An 18,902-nucleotide genomic window follows, 5' to 3' on the forward strand; every position below is an offset into this window, starting at 1 on the left:
CTAGGTAACGATGGTTATCTTTAAATTTCATTACCTAATTTAAACGATTGTTATCTAGCTTTAATGTTATTGAGATTTTTCTGACAAAAATCATTATAATTACTAATTTAATCGGTAAGATCCCATATCAATTTTTTAAATATTTTGCCTTATAATGGCCAATTTAATCCAGATTTTAATTATTAATTTGATCTCGTGAGACATTAGATCATTTTTTAAAAAAAAATTTCCCACGTGCTAGTGGTGTTTAGGGATAAAATAATTGTTAAATCAATCCGTGAGATGATAGATTATTTTTCAATTATTTTAATCATTTATTTGAAATCTTGATGAATATCTTGAGGCGTGTGGATATGATGCTTATCTTTGATAACGGCTCGTTTTGGAAAACACAAAAAAGATCATATTGTGTGATAGACTATGTAGCACCGATACGGACACGCGACACGACATGTTCCGACACGTTATATATTAAATATATTTTTATATATAAATGCATAAATAAATAATAATAAAAATAGCCTAGAATTAATTTACACGAAAAATATTAAATAATATCATTCATTATTTTAATTTGTTACAATAATACACAAAACTTAGAGGAAAAAATATTGTTTAAAGAAAAATGCTGAAATGATATTTTTAAATTTATTTATTTATCATATATAGCATTTTTATTACTTCTTTCATAGTAAAAGACTTTTTAAAAAAAATAAAACAATTCTAAAAAAAAAAAACTGAAAAAAAAAAATTGACCCCGTACGTGTATATTTATAGCAATTTTATTACTCTTCGTTTGTGTATATTTATATTTTGACTCCTCAGTATTAGAAATTTTTAAAATTGACCCCGCACGTGTCGGAATCATGTGTCGGAATTCTGGATTCTCGGGTCGGAGTGTGTCGGAAAGAGTTGACAACGTGTCGGATTTTTTGACATTCGTTGACCGCATGTTGGAGAGTGTCGGGACGTGTCGGAACATGTCGGAGTGTCGGACACGACACGAAGGCTTCCGGAAAGTATCCGTGCTACATAGGTGATAGATAAGATAGTTTCCTAAATAGATTATGATTGCATGTTTAGAATTTATCTAGTTAAATTAGATTGCATGTTAGGGTAAAATCTACTTAATTAAGATAAGTTTCTGAATTAAAATAGTATTTAATCTAAATTATAACCTAGTTTAAATGGGATAACTTTTTGAGGCAGGTAGTTAATTTTCGTTAATTATTTATTTTGAATTTTAATAAAAAATACCAAAAAAATCATGTGTGTGTCATATAATTTGCACGTTAGTTTTATTTGATTGCATGTCATATAGGCTAGTTTTAATTCCATAATATAAAGAAAACCCCAAAAAAAAAAAATCATTGCTTGTTATGGTGTTTAATTTCTTGGAATTAATTAATTTATTGTGTTATTCTTAATGTTTGCGCACGCATGATCACTCTTTGCATGTTAGGATTTAGGCTAAAAATCAATCTAGACTACTTGCAAAAATATTTTTGAAAATAAAAGAAAAAATATACCAAAAGGGTGCTAGAGTAATCTAGCGTAATCAAATTATCGAACTTATTTAATCTCTTATTCGTAAAAATAAGGTAACTCGAATATCTAATTGACCCATCATAAACCGATTAGTGACGACTTCTAAATAAAAATCATTTGCATATTCAATAACTTGAACTTAAATCGTGAATTGATATGGGTTTATGAAAGCCTGAGTGGGTGTTACCCAAGGTAAGGTCACGACAAATGGACTGACATGTATGGGTAGTACCCAATGAATTCATAGACCATTCTAATCTTGGATGGACTTTTCAAGCTTTTAGTATCGTTTCTCTCTACATTGCCATGATGAGGAAAATTGATCATTTTCATTAGTTGAATGGACAGAGATATTTGTGTCTCTCAAATTTGTTCATGTTACTTTACTAATAGATGACAAGTAAGGTATTTTGGAGCTCGGAAGATGTAGAAACCTTCTGTAAATTGTGCATTGAACAAATTGAATAAGGCAATCATCAATCAAATAACAAAAGGTGTAAGGAAAACTTACTTTGTATTATTCAATAAAGTTTAATATATATACATCAAAAAATAAACCCTAAAAGTGGTAAAGACTAATTTACCCTTCTTACTCCTAACACTCTCCCTCAAGCTGGAGCATAAATATTAATCATGCCCAGCTTGTTACAAATATGTTCTATCCTCCCATTACCCAAGAACTTAGTAAAGATGTTTGCAAGTTGTTCGCTGGTTCGAATATGACTGTGAAGAATTACTCCACTTTGCAACTTCTCTCGGATAAAATGACAATCAACCTCAATGTGTTTTGTTCTCTCATGAAACACGGGGTTGGAAGCTATATGCACAGCAACTTTATTATCGCACCACAGAGTCATGGGTACTAAATCTTTAAAGCCTAACTCAGTCAATAACTGTCGAATCCACACTAATTCACACGTCACTTGTGCCATGGTTCTATATTCTGACTCAGCACTAGAGCGGGCAACAACACTTTGTTTCTTACTTTTCCATGATACCAGATTTCCTCCGACTAAGGTACAATATCCAGTAGTTGATCTTCTATCATCTGGAGACCCAGCCCAATCAGCATCGAAAAACCTTCAACTCTTTATGACCATGGTTTTGGTAGAGAATTCCTTTTCCCGGAGCTTTCTTCAAATACCTCAATATCCGAATAACTGCATCCCAGTGAGATGTACGAGGGGAAGACAAAAACTGGCTTACTACACTGACAGGAAAAGCAATGTCTGGTCGAGTAACTGTAAGATAATTCAGCTTACCTACCAGTCTTCTATATCTCTCGGGATTATTAAGAATTTCTCCTCCATCAGCAACTAATTTAACCCATGGGTGAATCAATAGGCTTTGATCCCAACATACTTGTCTCAGTGAGTAAATCCAAGACATATTTTCGCTGTGACAGAACAACACCTTTTTGTGATTGTGCCATTTTGATTCCTAAGAAATATTTCAATTTTCCTAAGTCCTTAGTTTGAAAATGTTGCTAAAGATAGGCTTTTAGCTCAGCTATACCAACCAAGTCATCTCTCGTGATGATAATATCATCAACATACACAATCAAGAATAGTTTGCCTCCCCCTGATTGTTTATAAAAGAAAGAATGATCATTTCCACATCTTGATAGCCCAAAAGACAATACAACCTCAGAAAATCTTCCAAACCTTGCTCGTGAAGATTGTTTCAAACCATATAAAGATTTTTTTAATTTGCAAACTAGTCCAGACTCCCCCCTGAGCAACAAACCCTGGAGGTTGCTCCATATAAACTTCCTCATGAAGAGTGCCATGCAAGAAAGCATTCTTAACATCAAGCTGAAATAAAGGCCAATTATACGTTGCAGCAAGAGAGATCAAAATACGAACAGAAGTAAGTTTGGCAACAGGAGAAAATGTGTCTAGATAGTCAACCCCATACACCTGAGCATACCCTTTTGCAACAAGTCTTGCTTTTAAACGAGCAAGAAAACCATCGAGGTTAACTTTTACAGCATACACCCATCGACAACCAATAGCAGTTTTGCCTAGAGGAAGTGGTACTAAGTCCCAAGTTTGATTAATCTCAAGAGCCTATAATTCTTCTTCCATTGCTGTACTCTAACCAGAACTTTGTAACGCCTCAGCGACAGACTTGGGGATAGGATATTGTTCAACAGTAGTTAAAAATGCTCGAAAAGTAGGAGACACAGAAGAGTGTGAAATAAAATTTGCAATAGAATATTGAGTACAAGTACGTGTATCTTTGCGATGAGCAATAGGAAGATCAAGATCAGATACAAGAGGAGGGACAGCTAATGGCGGATCTGGAGCAGAAGTCGACGTAGTAGTGACATGAGGAGCAGGGGGAGCAGTAGTAGCAACACGATGACGTCGCGTATAAACCTGGAGAGGAGGTGGTTTCTCTATAGATACTGGTGAAACATTGGGAATAGTAGACCGAATGGTGGTCACATACAAGTCTTCATCTAATTCAGACACATCAATTGGAACATTATGATAAGGGGTGGATTCAAAAAATGAAACATCAGCTGTTACAAAATATTTTCTCAGTAATTGAGAATAACAGCGATATCTCTTTTGAGTGCGGGAATAACCCATAAACATACACTTGAGTGCCTTGGGATCAAGTTTTGATACTCCGGGTCGATAATCACGAACAAAATAGACACAACCAAAGATACGGGGTGGTAAGACAAACAGTGGTTCACTAGGAAGCAAGGTGGAAAAAGGAATACCACCTTGCAGAATAGAAGAAGGCATGTGATTAATGAGATAACATGCAGCTAGAACAACATCATACCAAAAGATTTTCGGTACCTTCATCTCAAATAACATGGATCTAGTAACTTCCAATAAATGCCTATTCTTCCGTTCAGCAACACCATTCTATTGTGGAGTGTTAGGACAGGAAGATTCATGGATCATACCATGTTGAGTCATAAAATTAGAAAAATATGTGGAAAAATACTCCTTAGCATTATCAGAACGCAGGACTTTAACATGCACGCCAAATTGAGTATAAATTTCAAATATAAATGCACGAAAAATAGAAAATAATTCTGAACGATCTTTCATTAAATATAACCAAGTAACTCTGGAATAGTCATCGACAAAAGTAACAAAATATCTGAAACCCGAATTGGAAACCACACGGCATGGACCCCAAATATCTGAATGAACTAATAAAAAAGGAGATGCTGATCATTTAATGACTCGAGGTGTATAACTAACAAGATGTAATTTGCCAAGTTGGCATGACTTGCACTCTAGACTAGAAAGAGATTGAAAACTAGAATCCAACTTTTGAAGACTACGTAGAGAAGGATGACCAAGACGACAATGGATTTGATGTGGGGACGCAACACTTGTGCAAGCAACTGAAGAAGCATCTTCAAGTATATACAGCCCCCCTTCCTCACGTCCTCTACCAATCGTCTTCTTCGTAGCCAGATCCTGGAAGACACAAGAATCAGGATAAAAAGTTACTGAACACTGAAAGTTTTTTGTTAACTTACTAACATACATTAGGTTAAATGGAAATTGTGGAAGATAAAGCATTGAGGACAAAGGTAATGAAGGACTTGGGTTAACTGTGCCAATTCCCTTAACATGTGTAGGTGACCCATTGGCTAGAGTAACTATGGACGAAGATGGAGAAAAAGAGGAAAATATACCGAAAGACCGACATGTGATCGAAGCCCCGAATCAATGATCCAAGGACGAGAAGTAGCCGAAAGACATGCAGTAGCATTACCTGTCTGAGCCAAAGTAGCAGTGGAAGAAGAAACAGGTTGTGAGATTTGAGACTGTGTGTACCGAGCATATTCCTCACCAGACATAACCACCACCTTGTCTTCAGATGACTGTGGAGTAGTGTCTATATTAGACGCCATATTAGCAAATTGGTGCTGCTGCCCCGGTCTCCCATGTAGCTTGTAGCAAAATTTTTGAATATGACCAGGTTTGCCACAGTAATGACAAACTCGTGTAGTTCCCGAATTATCAGTAGATATATGGAATTGTCCATAAGGATGCTGATTACCTTGATCTCTCCCTATTCCAATGCCTTGGCCTCCTCCTCGGACACCACGCCCACTATATCCACCACGGGTTCCTCCATCACTCCTATTACCACTACCAGTTCGAGTCTGGGACACAAGGGCTAAACTTCCCACCATAGATGTAGTATCCTAAGAGGACTCACGAGATACTCGAAGAACTCGAGCAAATGTATCTGTAAGTGATGCTATATTCTCTCCTCCAAGAATCTGAGACCTAACATTTTCACACTCAGAACCAAGACATCCTAAGAATCTCATTACAGCCAATTGTTCCCTTTGACGTTGCATTTGTTGAACATCGGCTGAAATAGGGAGAACAGCATTCAACTCCTCATACAATCTCTTAAAGTCTGCAAAGCACTGAGTAATAGAGCGCCCCTTTCTTTCAAATCAATAAAACTCCTGCGATAGCTCATAAATCCGTGACAAATTATCTTGGCCAGAATACAGCACATTCAAATACTCCCATAATTCTATGATTGTATCAATATGAGTTACCATGTCAACTATATTACTCTCCATAGAATTCAGCATTTGACCAAGAATACGTGCATCAACACCATCCCAAGTAACATCATCTCTGGGCTTAAACTCAGTTAGGTGTCTATGTTGATTCCTGCCTGTCAAAGTAAGCTTCACAATTTTCTTCCATTGGTGGAAGTTAGCACTACTTGCGAGCTTCTTATCAGTAATTCGATTAGATGAAGAGGAAATCACCTCAGTCATCACAGTATTACTCTTCTCATCGCCCATTTTCCAAATAAGAATAAGCAAACTTTGACCTTAGCTTCCGTCAAACAACTCAGCCTCAATAATTCAATAACCCAATATTACCACTACCAAATAAAATGACAGAAGCTACCACACAACTTTCAAACCATCAAATAAATAACTACACTATACCCAAGCAGCAACTTACTTCATCACAAGTCTCAAACAAATTAATTAGCCAAATCAGCAACTTTAAAGCAAATTATAACCCACAAAATCATCCCGAAATCAGCAACTTGCTACTGCACTCTGTCACTGCTATAACCTTTCGACTTTCTCTCTCTAGGGTTTTCCCTCTCCTTCACCAACCTCACGTACAAGAAGCGGCCACCAAATCCAACAAGCATAGGGTCGTCAAAACCCCTGGTAGGCCAGCAAATCGCACAAGCACGAGCACGCGGAAGTCGTGAGAGCAAGCCGAGCGAGGGCGAGCGCGCCACGTAAGCAGCACGATCAAGCCGTGCGGACAGCGTGGGCGACGCGAGCCGAGGGAGCCGCGCGGGCGAGCCATGCGAGCAAGCCCCGCGAGCGAGCCGCACGAGCACCACGAGTGAGCCTTGCAAGCGAGCTGCGCGAGAGAGAAGCCCTATTCCGGTGAACGGCGGTGACAGCCAACTATTTCGGCGAGTCGAAGGCGGTCCGGCGAATCGATGGCGGCGAGCGGCTGCTCCGTCGTCTAGGGTTAAGCCCTAGGCTCTGATACCATGTAAGGAAAACTTACTTTGTATTATTCAATAAAGTTTAATGTATATACATAAAAAAATAAACCCTAAAAGTGGTAAAGACTAATTTACCCTTCTTACTCCTAACAAAAGGGATGGATGGACGATCATTATTAGCAAGTTTGAGGAGGTAACAGGTAAAAAGTTTAATAAAAATCAAATGAAAAGTAAATGGGATAATCTTAAGGAAGAATGGAAGAGATGGAGGATATTGGTTATAGTGAAACAGAGGTAGGATGGAATTAAGGAAGAAAACCATTGATATAAGTGATGAATCGTGGGAGAAAAACCTCTTTTACTTTTGTGTTTAGTTCATCTTCAATGTTACACCTTACACAATTGCTCTATTATAACAGACTAATCCTAAGGTTAAGGATTTTAGGACAAAAGGCATAAATCTTGATCTTGTAGTTTTGTTAGATAGGATATTCAGAGAAACAATTGCTAATGGAGGAATCACATGGACTCTTGGATAAGGTTTGTGTGTTAATGAGGATGTCGTTGAGGCCAAACAACCTAGTGATGGAGTAGGTTTTACTGATGAAAATTTGGAGTGTCATGTGGATGAAACCATTGTTGAACCAATTGGAACTTAGTGTGGTTAAAGATATTGACCATGGCACGACAACTTTGAACGTAAATTAACAGGCTTTGTTTAGCTGTTGAATTAAGAAGCATTGTCGTCGCTGTTGCATCTGAAGTAAATGAGAGATTCGGTCCTTACAAGGACCTCGTAGATTTGTTGGATACCATACCTGAAATTGTGCAAGATGAAAAGTCACACTTTCTTACAAACTCTCATTTCAAGGAGAAGAAAAACAAGGCAGGTATTCATGAGTTTAAAGAATGATGCACTAAAAGTCAAGTATCTCAAATATGAGTTTGAAGAGTCATAGCCACGATGTTAGTATCTTATTTAAAATTTTTGGTATGCGATTTTGTTTTTATGTGAAAGACATTTATATTACATGCAAACCCAATTTTTATTTATGTTTGAATGTGAGAATTGTTTCCATTCGGTGTTCTCTTTATGTGATTGAGTTTGCATATATATGATGGTTGATATTGTTTTTCTTGATGGATGATCAAGATTATCCATTGTTTCTTTTATACTCTAATGCTATATATTGTTACTTTAAGTAGTTATGAATGGTTCTCTTGAAAGAGAAAATTGTGAAAAGAAGAAAAATGAATATTGGAATCTTGTCTCAATCGCAATAGCTTCAATTGGTTATTAAGCAACGTATTTTTGCAAAGAACCTTGCATGACCTCGTCATATACAAGTTATGTATGGCTAAGAGAGTTGATTGGTGAAGATGGTCATCTAACAAGGTGTTATCATATGTTTATAATGCATAAGGATGTATTTAATAATTTAACATGTGACTTAGCGGCACATTATGGTCTTCAAGGATGTGGGAATATTGATATTGCAGAAATGATTGATATGTTTATTCATATTTTAGGAGATGGTATATATAATAGGTTAGCACAAGAGCACTTTTAGCATTTTGGGATAACTCTAAATAAGCACTTTAACTTAATTTTAGATAAAGTATGTGATACAGGAAAATATTTGATCCAACCCACCGATCGACAATTTAAGGAAGTTCCAAGCAAGATCAAGAAAGACTGACAATTTTATACATATTTTAAGATTAGTTGTGATTATATAATATAAACGGAAAACTAAATATAAATCACGTAATATTTTGTTCTTTGTTTTAGGATTTCTATTGGAGCTATGGATGATACACATATATCCTGGTGGTGGTACCTACACACAATCAAATTTGTTTTATTAGTCGAAAAGGAACAACAACTCAAAATGTGTTAGTCGTATGCAATTTTAACATGTAATTTATCTTTGTTTGCGCTGATTGGGAGGGACAAGCTCATGATATTCGTATCTTCTATGAAACCACTAGAAGAAATGATGCACAATTTCCTCATCCTCCTCCATATTTGTTTAATTAATTGTTTAGGTACTTCCATATTTGAAATGCTGTGGCCAATACACATTTTGAGAGTGCATAATTGGATCTCAATTATGGATATTTAGTTGGTCATGATGATGTAAATTGGGGGAGGTGTCAATGATTCAAATGATAATGTATCTCCAAACATAGTACATTTACATGATCATGTGTTTGCAAAGTCGTTAAGGATGTTTGTAATATTTAAGGAAAATGCATTTCATTCTTGTGATTGTGTATTATAATGAAATGGCCATCTATTTTTTTCTTAATTTTGTTAATATATTTCTTTTACATTACTCTCTACGCATAAATACAAAAATTATAGTCATCATTTTTTACTTCAATTTTAAATAATTAAAATAAAAACTTAAAATGGTTACATCAAAGGACCTTCCAATATATGTTTACCAAATAGTGCATTTTCCCAATGCACTTTTCAGTTATAGTTTATCAAACAATATTGCATTTCTTCAAAGCCCCTTGTGCTAAAAACATTTGCATTTGGCTAAAAGCTTTTCCTAAATGCTGAATTAAATGGGCCCTATGTCAGATTTACTTTTAGAGTAAACTACTTTTTTACCACCAAAATCTCCAAACTAGCACAATTGTGATAAATTTATCAAAAATTAATTATTTGACCACCAAAAATCCTAAAAAAATGTATTTGTGACAAATTTCTTATATGTTAAATTATATTAATACCTTGAAAAAAAATCATAAAACGATACACTTATGACAAACAAATGGGAAAACTCCAAACTAGTACACTTATCAATTACCATGTGTCATTCAACTTAACAATTTAATAGTAAAATTTAACGAAGATTGGTGAAAAATAAATTGTTACTGGTATACAAGTTTGGGGTTTTGGGATAAATTTGTCACATATATACCGATTTAAGATTTTAGAATACATTTATCACAGTGCACTAATTTGAGATTTTTCGTGGTATTAATCATTACTTTTATTTTACTTTTTACTTTTTATTATATTGTACATTTGGTTTACAGAAAAATTCATAATAAAAAAATATTTTCAAGAAAATCAATCTAAAGAAAAATGGTTTATTTTCATCTATTTAGTAATTTAGAGAGAGTAATTTCTTTTTTATTAGAATGGGAAGTTATTTTCTCTTAATTTAAACTTGTTATTTTGAAATCATGGAAAATGTTATCCATAGATCAATCGATTTTCTATCATTTAAACATCGAAAAAGTCGGAAATTTTTTTTCGAAAAACAATATTTATTATTAAAAACGAATTTTAATTTCTTTTTATAAGCAATGACACTGAAAGCACTTGAATGAAAATTTGAGCTCTTTTCTAACACGGCTCTTATAATAAACGGAGGCAAGTATCTAAACATTTCGCGACTACGTGAACATTTCACAAGCATCTTGAGTTCTTTGCTGTCGTGGCTTCATCCTAAATTGACACATCAAATGCCAACATACACCTTAATGTTTACTTAACTGTGTTAGTGCCATATCAACATTTCCATCCACGAATTTTACTGAAGACTCCCATTGAGCGACAATTGAAAAGTAGATATTCTTGATCAGACCACAAAAGGTAGACATTCGATTGCAAAACCAGCGAAAGTTCAGGTATTTTGCATAATTATTCTTTTTAACCTCGGAGCACTCGAAATTTTTACATCACATAAATGCGACACGTACAACTCGAGTTGACGACTTTCACCGTGTCAATGTGTACAGGATTTTTCTTTTTTCTTTTTGTAAATTTTTGAAAATTGTATCACATTTTAAGTTGTGAAAAAAAAATGAAAAGGGTCCATTTGTTCCTCATCTTCAATTGAAAAATTGATAAGTTTAATCTAGATCTATCGGTTCATAGGTTTGGGCATTTTTCATTTCTAGCCGAAACACTAGTTATAATTTTTGATAATAGGGACTTGTCTATCTTTTCTTTTCTTTTTCCTATTTTTTGGGAAAATTCCAAATGAAAACCTAAAGTGCTCTCATTTTTCTAAACAAGAGTTTAAAGTGGATCTTATTTCATATGAGTCTTAAAGAAGGCCCTTAAGTTATTATAACTATTTTAAATAAGGGCCTAACTTTGCTCGCCGATAAAAAATTTCGACCGACCAAGAATATTTTCATTCAAATACAATTTAAATTTAAATTAAATTAGATTTAAAAAAATAGAGATGGGAGGGCTCCCTCTTGCCTGTGACCGCCACCTTGTTGTTAGTGGGGTGGCAGTGATGCCCGGTAGGATTGTTGATGCCTAGGCTAGGACTAGTGTCGCCGACCAAAGGCGAGGGTTAGTAGGCCTGCACAAGGGCAAGGGACCCTCGCAACTAGAGATAAGGGCGGCGATCCTTGCCCATATCTAGGAGAGGACGAGCCCTCTTCTGCCTCTAGTTGGCAAGGGTTGCTGGCCCTCACACAGGCGTCGGCAACCTTGTTGGCCATTGTCGTCACCCCGCTAGCAATGGGGCAGTGGCCACACATGGGAGGGAGCCTTCTCTCCTCGCGTGTTCTATTTTATTTATTTGTTATTATTTGTGTTTGGAAAGCAAAACAAAAAGAAATTCAAAAATTCAAAAGAAGAAATTGTCTTTCACCAAATAGTGAATTCAGGCTCTTATTTGAGACTAATATAATCACTTCAAACCTTTATTTGAAATAAAATTTAGATATTTATTTGAGAAAATAAGAATATTTCAGGCTCTTAATTAAAATAAGGTTCACTTTGGGCCATTATTTAAGAAAATAATGGTATTTTCGATAATTATTGCAAGTCGAACTATCAAATTAAGAATCTCATAGCACATCCTAGGATACGAGCAAGCTATGAGGTATTTTTTTCAGAAAAAATGCAGCCTCGCTTCACTTTGGACAGAAAAAGATAAAAGTGATAACCTCCGACCTTGGACAACTTTTTGCCCTTTCCGATAAGATGATTCCCTCCTCTTTCCGATCACATTAAAGCACAAACACAGGACACCAAATGATGTATAAGTCAATTTGGTTATATAACATGTGGAAGATTGTCCAAGATAATTTGAAAGATGTTCACTTTTCTTCTTAAGAAACCCAAATTAACCACCTTAGTAGTCAAAAATAAAGGGAAAAAACTCGAATTACTCAATTAGATAACAAGCACTCAGTCTAATAATTCACTATTTAACTACTTGGGAAAATTTGTGGAATCACTATCAGTTGTTCTATAAGTAACTATTTCACAAAATCTCACATGATATCAAAGTTCGAAGTCCTTAATTCAAATCATTCAATGCCTCATTTGTCTTCCTAATTAATTATTTCGTATTAGTATTAGGTAAATAAACTAGACTAAATGCGAGAAAAAGTGATTAAATATCTAAATAATAAACCACACATTTACCAAATAATTTAAATTTTTAGAACAGTTGACAATTGTTTCACAAAATCTCATCATTCTAAACTAAATTTATCGAGGCATTTAAACACCCAACAAAAAACATGTAACTTGATTCAGTAAGGCAAATGGAGTAGACCTATCTTATATCCAGTTTTTATTCTCGGAAGCTTGTCATTAAAGATTGCTGGCCAGACTCACTTTCGGTGTAAATCGACATATCCTTCATTTAATTCGGGTGAGAAACATCCTCGATTCGAAGCTTTTGCAGAAAGTCATATGTGATGTCTTGTACAGATAAGATTATGCTAGCAGCCCCCATATGCATGACATCAATCCAACCTTTTTTGCACCTTTATTTGGGTAGGCCGTATACACAGGTTGGCTTTAGTAGCCTTGGGTTCTCGCCGAAAGATACGATGATGAGCATATATTCCTTCGTATGTAAGCAAATCCTTTGCCATCTTCCCCCTTTTAGCTCGTTTTGCTTTTTCTCCCATGTTTTTTCCCTTCCTTTATTTCTTTTCTTTTTCTTCAATTAGTTGCATGGCCACTTTGGTCGGACATGGGCATGTTGTTTTGAGGTTTGTTCTTGATAAGATCATTCGCTTCTTCCTTTCGGTTTTTGGTATGTGTTTGGTCAATTCTTGGGAAAAGGACCCTATCTTGATCATGTGATCAGGTTTTCCCTCTTCCTTTTTTCTTCCTTTTCTCACCCTTTTGCTTCGCCTTAATCTCCATGTCGGCCCCTAGAGCTGAGCCTCCACTTCTCCAATCATGGAAAAATCGGCCTTTCTCTTGAAAAGCACTAGATTTAACCCGCCTTCCAATTTGAGCTCCGACTTCTCTTATCTCATATATGAAAAAAGAAAAATCAATTCTTTCATAGGCTCTATTTTGCTCTAGACTGTTCAAAAAAGCACCAACTTCAACTCTAATTATCATTCTGTTTTGATTTTTTTTTTTGTCTTGTAAAAAAAAAAACCAATTATAGTTGGTTCCAAATTTCTACCACGAAGATTTCGTCCGATGATGACGTTAAAGATGGGTCATTCTATGTGTATTCGGCAACTCACGAGTGTGCTGATGCGAATGATCACACATAGTTCAAAAACTTCCCCTATTTTCAGGCGCTACTGATTGCTGTTCAAGGTTTCATTTTTCTTAGCTTTGGAAATGCTCGTATCCCACGTGCCAAAAATCCAAATTTGAGTGCTCCCTTTTCCTCCTCTATCTTGGTTCAAAACTACTTATATTCTTGTGATGGCAATAGCTCTAAGTCACTAAGTACACATGAAATGACACTTTCAAATTTTAAAAAGCATCATTGAATGAAAACTTGATGGGGACTAGATTTGTACATTAACCGAAAGTTTGTGCTTCTTTATAAAGATAAATAAAATTTTGGTTTGAAACTGTTCTTATTTAGGCAGTGACTTTAGTAACAACAGCAACGTGAGTCACCAAATACACATGGAATGGGACGTCAAATCCTTAACAAGATTCTTGGATGAAGCTTAACGAGAATCAGATTTGAATATAGATTGAAAGTTGATGCTTTTCTATAAGACAAAAGGAGTTATGGTCAAAATTAAGATCCAAGTTGAAGTTAATATCTTTAAAAGGAATTGGGCTTCAAAAAAATCAACATAAAACATTCTCTTTGAAACTTCTCTTTTATGCGATAAATGTTTCAAGTTTACACATGGTACGAAATATAACATGTTATATCAAGACAGTGAAATAGATTACAAATATCACAAATCTCGTCTGCCAACTCAATGCAACGTCATACTCTTTGCAAATGAAATAAACCATTAGAGAACGATGAATGCACCATTCAAGCTTCTCCTACTACACATATTTTGCAATTTAATATGACATAACTTGTACCAATTCATATCTTCCCACTTGAGATTTTTCTTTTGTTTTTTTTTCTCCTAACTCTGGTTCTTTTGCTGATATCACAGGCCACTGGATGTCCCTATCAATTTGGTCATGTACGTAAGGCAACACCCCCACTGCAGTGACCTTCAATGCAGCTTCTGCGCGTATCTGTTCTTGCACCCAGTCAAGTAGCTTTTTCATGGTTCGACGGCTCTTTTTTTTATTTAGGTAAAGAGATAAAGATTAATAAAGATTGGTGTTCTTTTATCGAGCTGGTTCAGAATCACAACAGTGTTTGAAATCTCTCTCGCTCTTACTTTTTCCCTGCATCATCTTCCATCACCGTGACAGAAAGCAATCAAGATGATGGGCAAGTTGGTGGATTTCTGACTCGGATTGAAGGAGCAAGGCACGTTAGATGGGCCCATTTCACACGTATGAGAAGATCAAAAAGGCAAGCATGAGCTACTGCCGATGGGATGGTACAGTTCCTCCTTCTGCTTCACCTAACAATTTCTCAAATTAAATATTGGATTACTGATAATTAAGTGACCCTTCAGTGTAATTCACTTCAAGCTCCTCATGACAGCTTTTGTCAATTGCTTGATGGCTGTAGGATTTTTTCTTTTTCTTTTGTAGAACCTTTTCTTTGGTTTTAGTATATGTTTGATTCTTATATGCCCACGTGGGACCAACATGGTGTCACATATGTCATGATGTCTTTGTTAGCTTTCTATTTAGGTCATAATAGCTTCCACCTCTTTTTTCTACAAGGACCATCATGATCCTTCTTTTTTCTTTTTTCTCCTTTCAGACAAAAATCACAGTGCAAAGTTCAAACCCATCTTTCAAGAATAGAAATCAATCACTTCATTAAGAAATTAAAAAAATCTTATACGTCTATAACCTCCATTGTTATACAAAATTTTGACACGTCAAATATTCAGAAAGCTTTCTTGAATTAAGATATCACGGTCCACCCTCTTAGACCTAGTGACTTTACACGAATGCAAACGGTGGTGTGAAGAGCTTAGTGGACATTACACTCGACAAAAGTATTTAAAAAGCTAAAGAAAAAATAAAAAGCAAACCCAGCAATCCCCTAGAACCCCCCCAACCTTTCCCTTTATAAGGAGGCCGGTGCCTTATGTTGATCTTCCCCCTTCTTCTTCTTCCTCCTGCTCTCTCTCTTTTCTTGAAATTCTTCTTGTTGGCTAAGTTCTTGATGTTTCTTGATCTCTTGAAGGAAGATTTTGATGCCAAAATGGGTTTCTTGTTGGGAGATTCCAGCTGTTGTTTGATAGTAACCCATGTCCTGTACAAAGCAGCTCTTGTATTTGCAGTGGTGAGATGGGTCTTGTCTTGGGCTTTTAGGCTCAGAGACAGAATCACCATGGCCTCCTCTTCCTCCTCTGTTGAAACAGAGCATACTTCCTCTGTTTCTTCCCAGATGATAAGAAACAACCTGGTGCTCACCACCTATGGGGATGCCATGGAGCGGCTGCCACAGATCTGTGACACGTGTGCAGTATGCCTGAGCCAGCTGAGGGAGGATGATGAAGTCAGGGAGCTGAGGAACTGCTGCCATGTTTTCCACAGAGAGTGCATTGACAGATGGGTGGATCATGATGGCCATCAAGATCATGATCATGATCATGATAATGATCATGATGATAATCACAAGTCTTGCCCGCTCTGCAGAGCCCCCTTGCTGAACCCCTCGCAGAGCTTGGACTGGAGTATGAATGAACCCAGTTGGGCTGTGGAGAGACTTCTCTATCTTTTTGGGGATGATCTGCTTCTATAGTTACCATGGATTTTTCCTCCCTTCATTTTTGACTTTTTTTGGAAGGCTTTTAGAGTAGATGTGATTTCAGTGATCTGTATAAGTTTAGTCGCTATAGTCGAATTTAATCTTAATAATGAAATCAGTAATCACTCACTAGTGAGGTTCAAGATTCTTGGTTCTTGTATTGTGGTTGGACCAGCTTGGGCTTTCTTTTGTACATAATCCAGAGTCACTTTTATGCTTTAGTAAAGTCTTGTGATTCTTTTTTAATTGGCAATGTGTGGCTGTTATTCCTTCTGTTCTTATTATAGTCCAGAAGTGCGGAAATTAAAAAGATATTGCTACTGGTTTAGAGAGCTAAAGGAAGGAATCTTCATAGCTTCCCAAAGGATGAACTAGCAATTGGACTTTGATTGAAGGTGCAACCCTTCTTTTCCGACAAGGCTTGGTCAAACTATCTATATAGAATTTAATAGAAAATCTAGCTATATAGCTTCTACTGAAACATAGATTTGAGCAGCCAATTTGCTGGTCTTTTGACCAAGAAGCTCAGGCGCAGAAATCACCACTTGAGCAAGTGGATGAGGCGAGATCACTAGCCTGATCATCCCAAAATTATAACACTTAAAGAGTATTTCAAATCCAGAAACAAAGATCACTTTTTTCCTATTTAGCCGATGAAGAAAGCCTTGGCTGATATTCATAATGATGTGCTTATCCCTTTGTTGACCCATGATTGAAGAAAGGAAATTGGCGAGTGAAACATATGTGGGTCATGCCTTGCCAATCTATAATAAAGTTTTACTGGGGACCCACAGCGAAATGGAGAAACCATGTGCCTTTAGGTAGTACTTTTTTTTTTAATCAACCCTTTAGCTTGTACTTTTTTTTTCTTTAGCTTGTACTTTTTTTTTGGTCGAAATTTAGCTTATACTTGAAAACCCTGATTATTGATGTTATGAATAAGAAATTGACTATATATCGAAATGTTTTTTAACATTATACATCTACAAGTTCATTATCGCAGTATTTCCTATTTGGTTGAAGAAATTGCAGGTAAGGGTACTATTCTTGAGTGTTTGGTAATATTATTTAAGAGTGAGTTTCTTTCACGGAAAATGAGTAATTTAGAAAAACATTTTTAGGAAAATGATTGTTTATATCATTTAGAAAAATTAATCAATGAAAGACGTTTTTTATTGTCGATGCCTAATTATTTTTACGGGCAATGAAAAATCTTTTTATTAATTTATTTTTGTTAAGTCAAGTTTTTTTCTTCGTCTTTCCTTCTGCATTGAACTTATTGTTACTCCACTTGTAGTCTTTCAATTCCCAGATCACAAGGAGCAAAGAAAACCCTTACAAGAGAGAATTCCGAGCGAGTATTATCACGGGTACGACCTAGAGAGCAAGAGAGAGTTCAAAGTATAAGCTTTCTCAATTTTCCGCCAATGTCTTCAGCTTGTTTTTTAATCCCTTATGTGGAGACATTTCAAGCTCTGACATAACTGTTGAAGGCCTCGTTTGGTTCAGCTTTCTTAAAGAGCTTCGGCTCTAAAAAATATAAAGTTTTTGGTAAGTATTTTTTAGACTTCATCGACAAATACTAACATTGTGAAAGCTGAAATCATTGCCTTGGGCTTTAAGTATTTTAGGAATTCTAATCTTCACGTTCACTGTTTATCTACATGTTTATTGTTCATCTTCCCCGATTTGCATAGAAAAGCTAGAGGCTGATGATCGCCGCTTGAGGGGTTGCGTGTCTTGATGACCGTCGCTTGAGGTCATGCGACCTTAAGCATTGCCTGGGTTGCTTAAGATTGCCCTATCTCAAGCGGTGTCGCCTAGGGTCGCCCTACCTCAGGCATAGCCTTGGCGGCGCGACCCAAGCCTTGCCTAAGGTCCTGCGACTTTTAGCCACTAGCCGAACTTCACCAAATTTAATTTTGAGATTTAAAAAATGAAAAGTAGCAATAGCCTTTTACAAATAGGTTTTGTCTAATGACATTTAAGCTAAAGTTATTTTTCAATACAGTCTATAGTTACAATTTGTCAAATATTATAGTATTTTGACAAATCCCTTTAACCCAAAGTCATTTCCCCAATGTCTAATCAAATGGGGCCGAAATTTCCTTAGAAAGCTCAGAGCTGTTGGACAATTGTTGGAAAACAGGCTGCTCTTGTACTCTGTTTTCACCCATAAAAGCAAGCTTTCTCTGAATAGAGTCTGCTACCCCTGTCAACAAACTGTCCCTATGGCTACTTGCTCAAATAAGGTAAAATTGCTCTGATTCAAACTCAAGCCCTTCTGCTGCGAGTTCCATTCCTTGACGATGGGCATTCACCTTTCATTAGACTTCCTATTCAAATGAAAGGTGGTCAAGGCCTTCTTGAACTAATGATAGAAGGGGGCCCAACGTGTTCTACAAAATTGATAAAGGAAGTTGCCTTTGCCACTGATCCCATGAGTCTGTTTATGCTATGCACTGAAAATGATTTCAGGTCAACTATCCACCGGGTCCTTCCAAGTTTATTTGCGATCATGTCTCTATCCAGCTGTTCACCGGTTCATAATCTTTCCAAGTTCTTAGGAACACCTCGTTTTACCGGACATGTTCTCCATCTCTCAGGTTCATCCAGCTTATGGGATTGCATTCGTCATTACAACTCACCTAATTGGCATACAATCTGCATATATTAGATAATAACAAACAATAGTAAGGAGGTTTTCCTAATACTTACAGCTCAAGCAAGCTTTGATACTGTCTAGACCATAGC

At 36.2% G+C, this 18,902-nt stretch overlaps 1 protein-coding gene across 1 annotated transcript; it reads left to right on the forward strand.

The window, feature by feature from the left end:
* The first annotated feature begins 15,431 nt into the window (after window positions 1-15,431).
* LOC104437947 (RING-H2 finger protein ATL64) lies at window positions 15,432-16,394 on the forward strand. The gene has a single exon (XM_010050996.3). The coding sequence runs from the start codon at window positions 15,483-15,485 to the stop codon at window positions 16,140-16,142; it is 660 nt and encodes a 219-aa protein (XP_010049298.1). The 5' UTR covers window positions 15,432-15,482; the 3' UTR covers window positions 16,143-16,394.
* The last annotated feature ends 2,508 nt before the right edge of the window (window positions 16,395-18,902 follow it).

Source organism: Eucalyptus grandis, chromosome 3 (assembly GCF_016545825.1).
Source record: "Eucalyptus grandis isolate ANBG69807.140 chromosome 3, ASM1654582v1, whole genome shotgun sequence".
NCBI classification, from domain to species: Eukaryota; Viridiplantae; Streptophyta; class Magnoliopsida; order Myrtales; family Myrtaceae; genus Eucalyptus; species Eucalyptus grandis.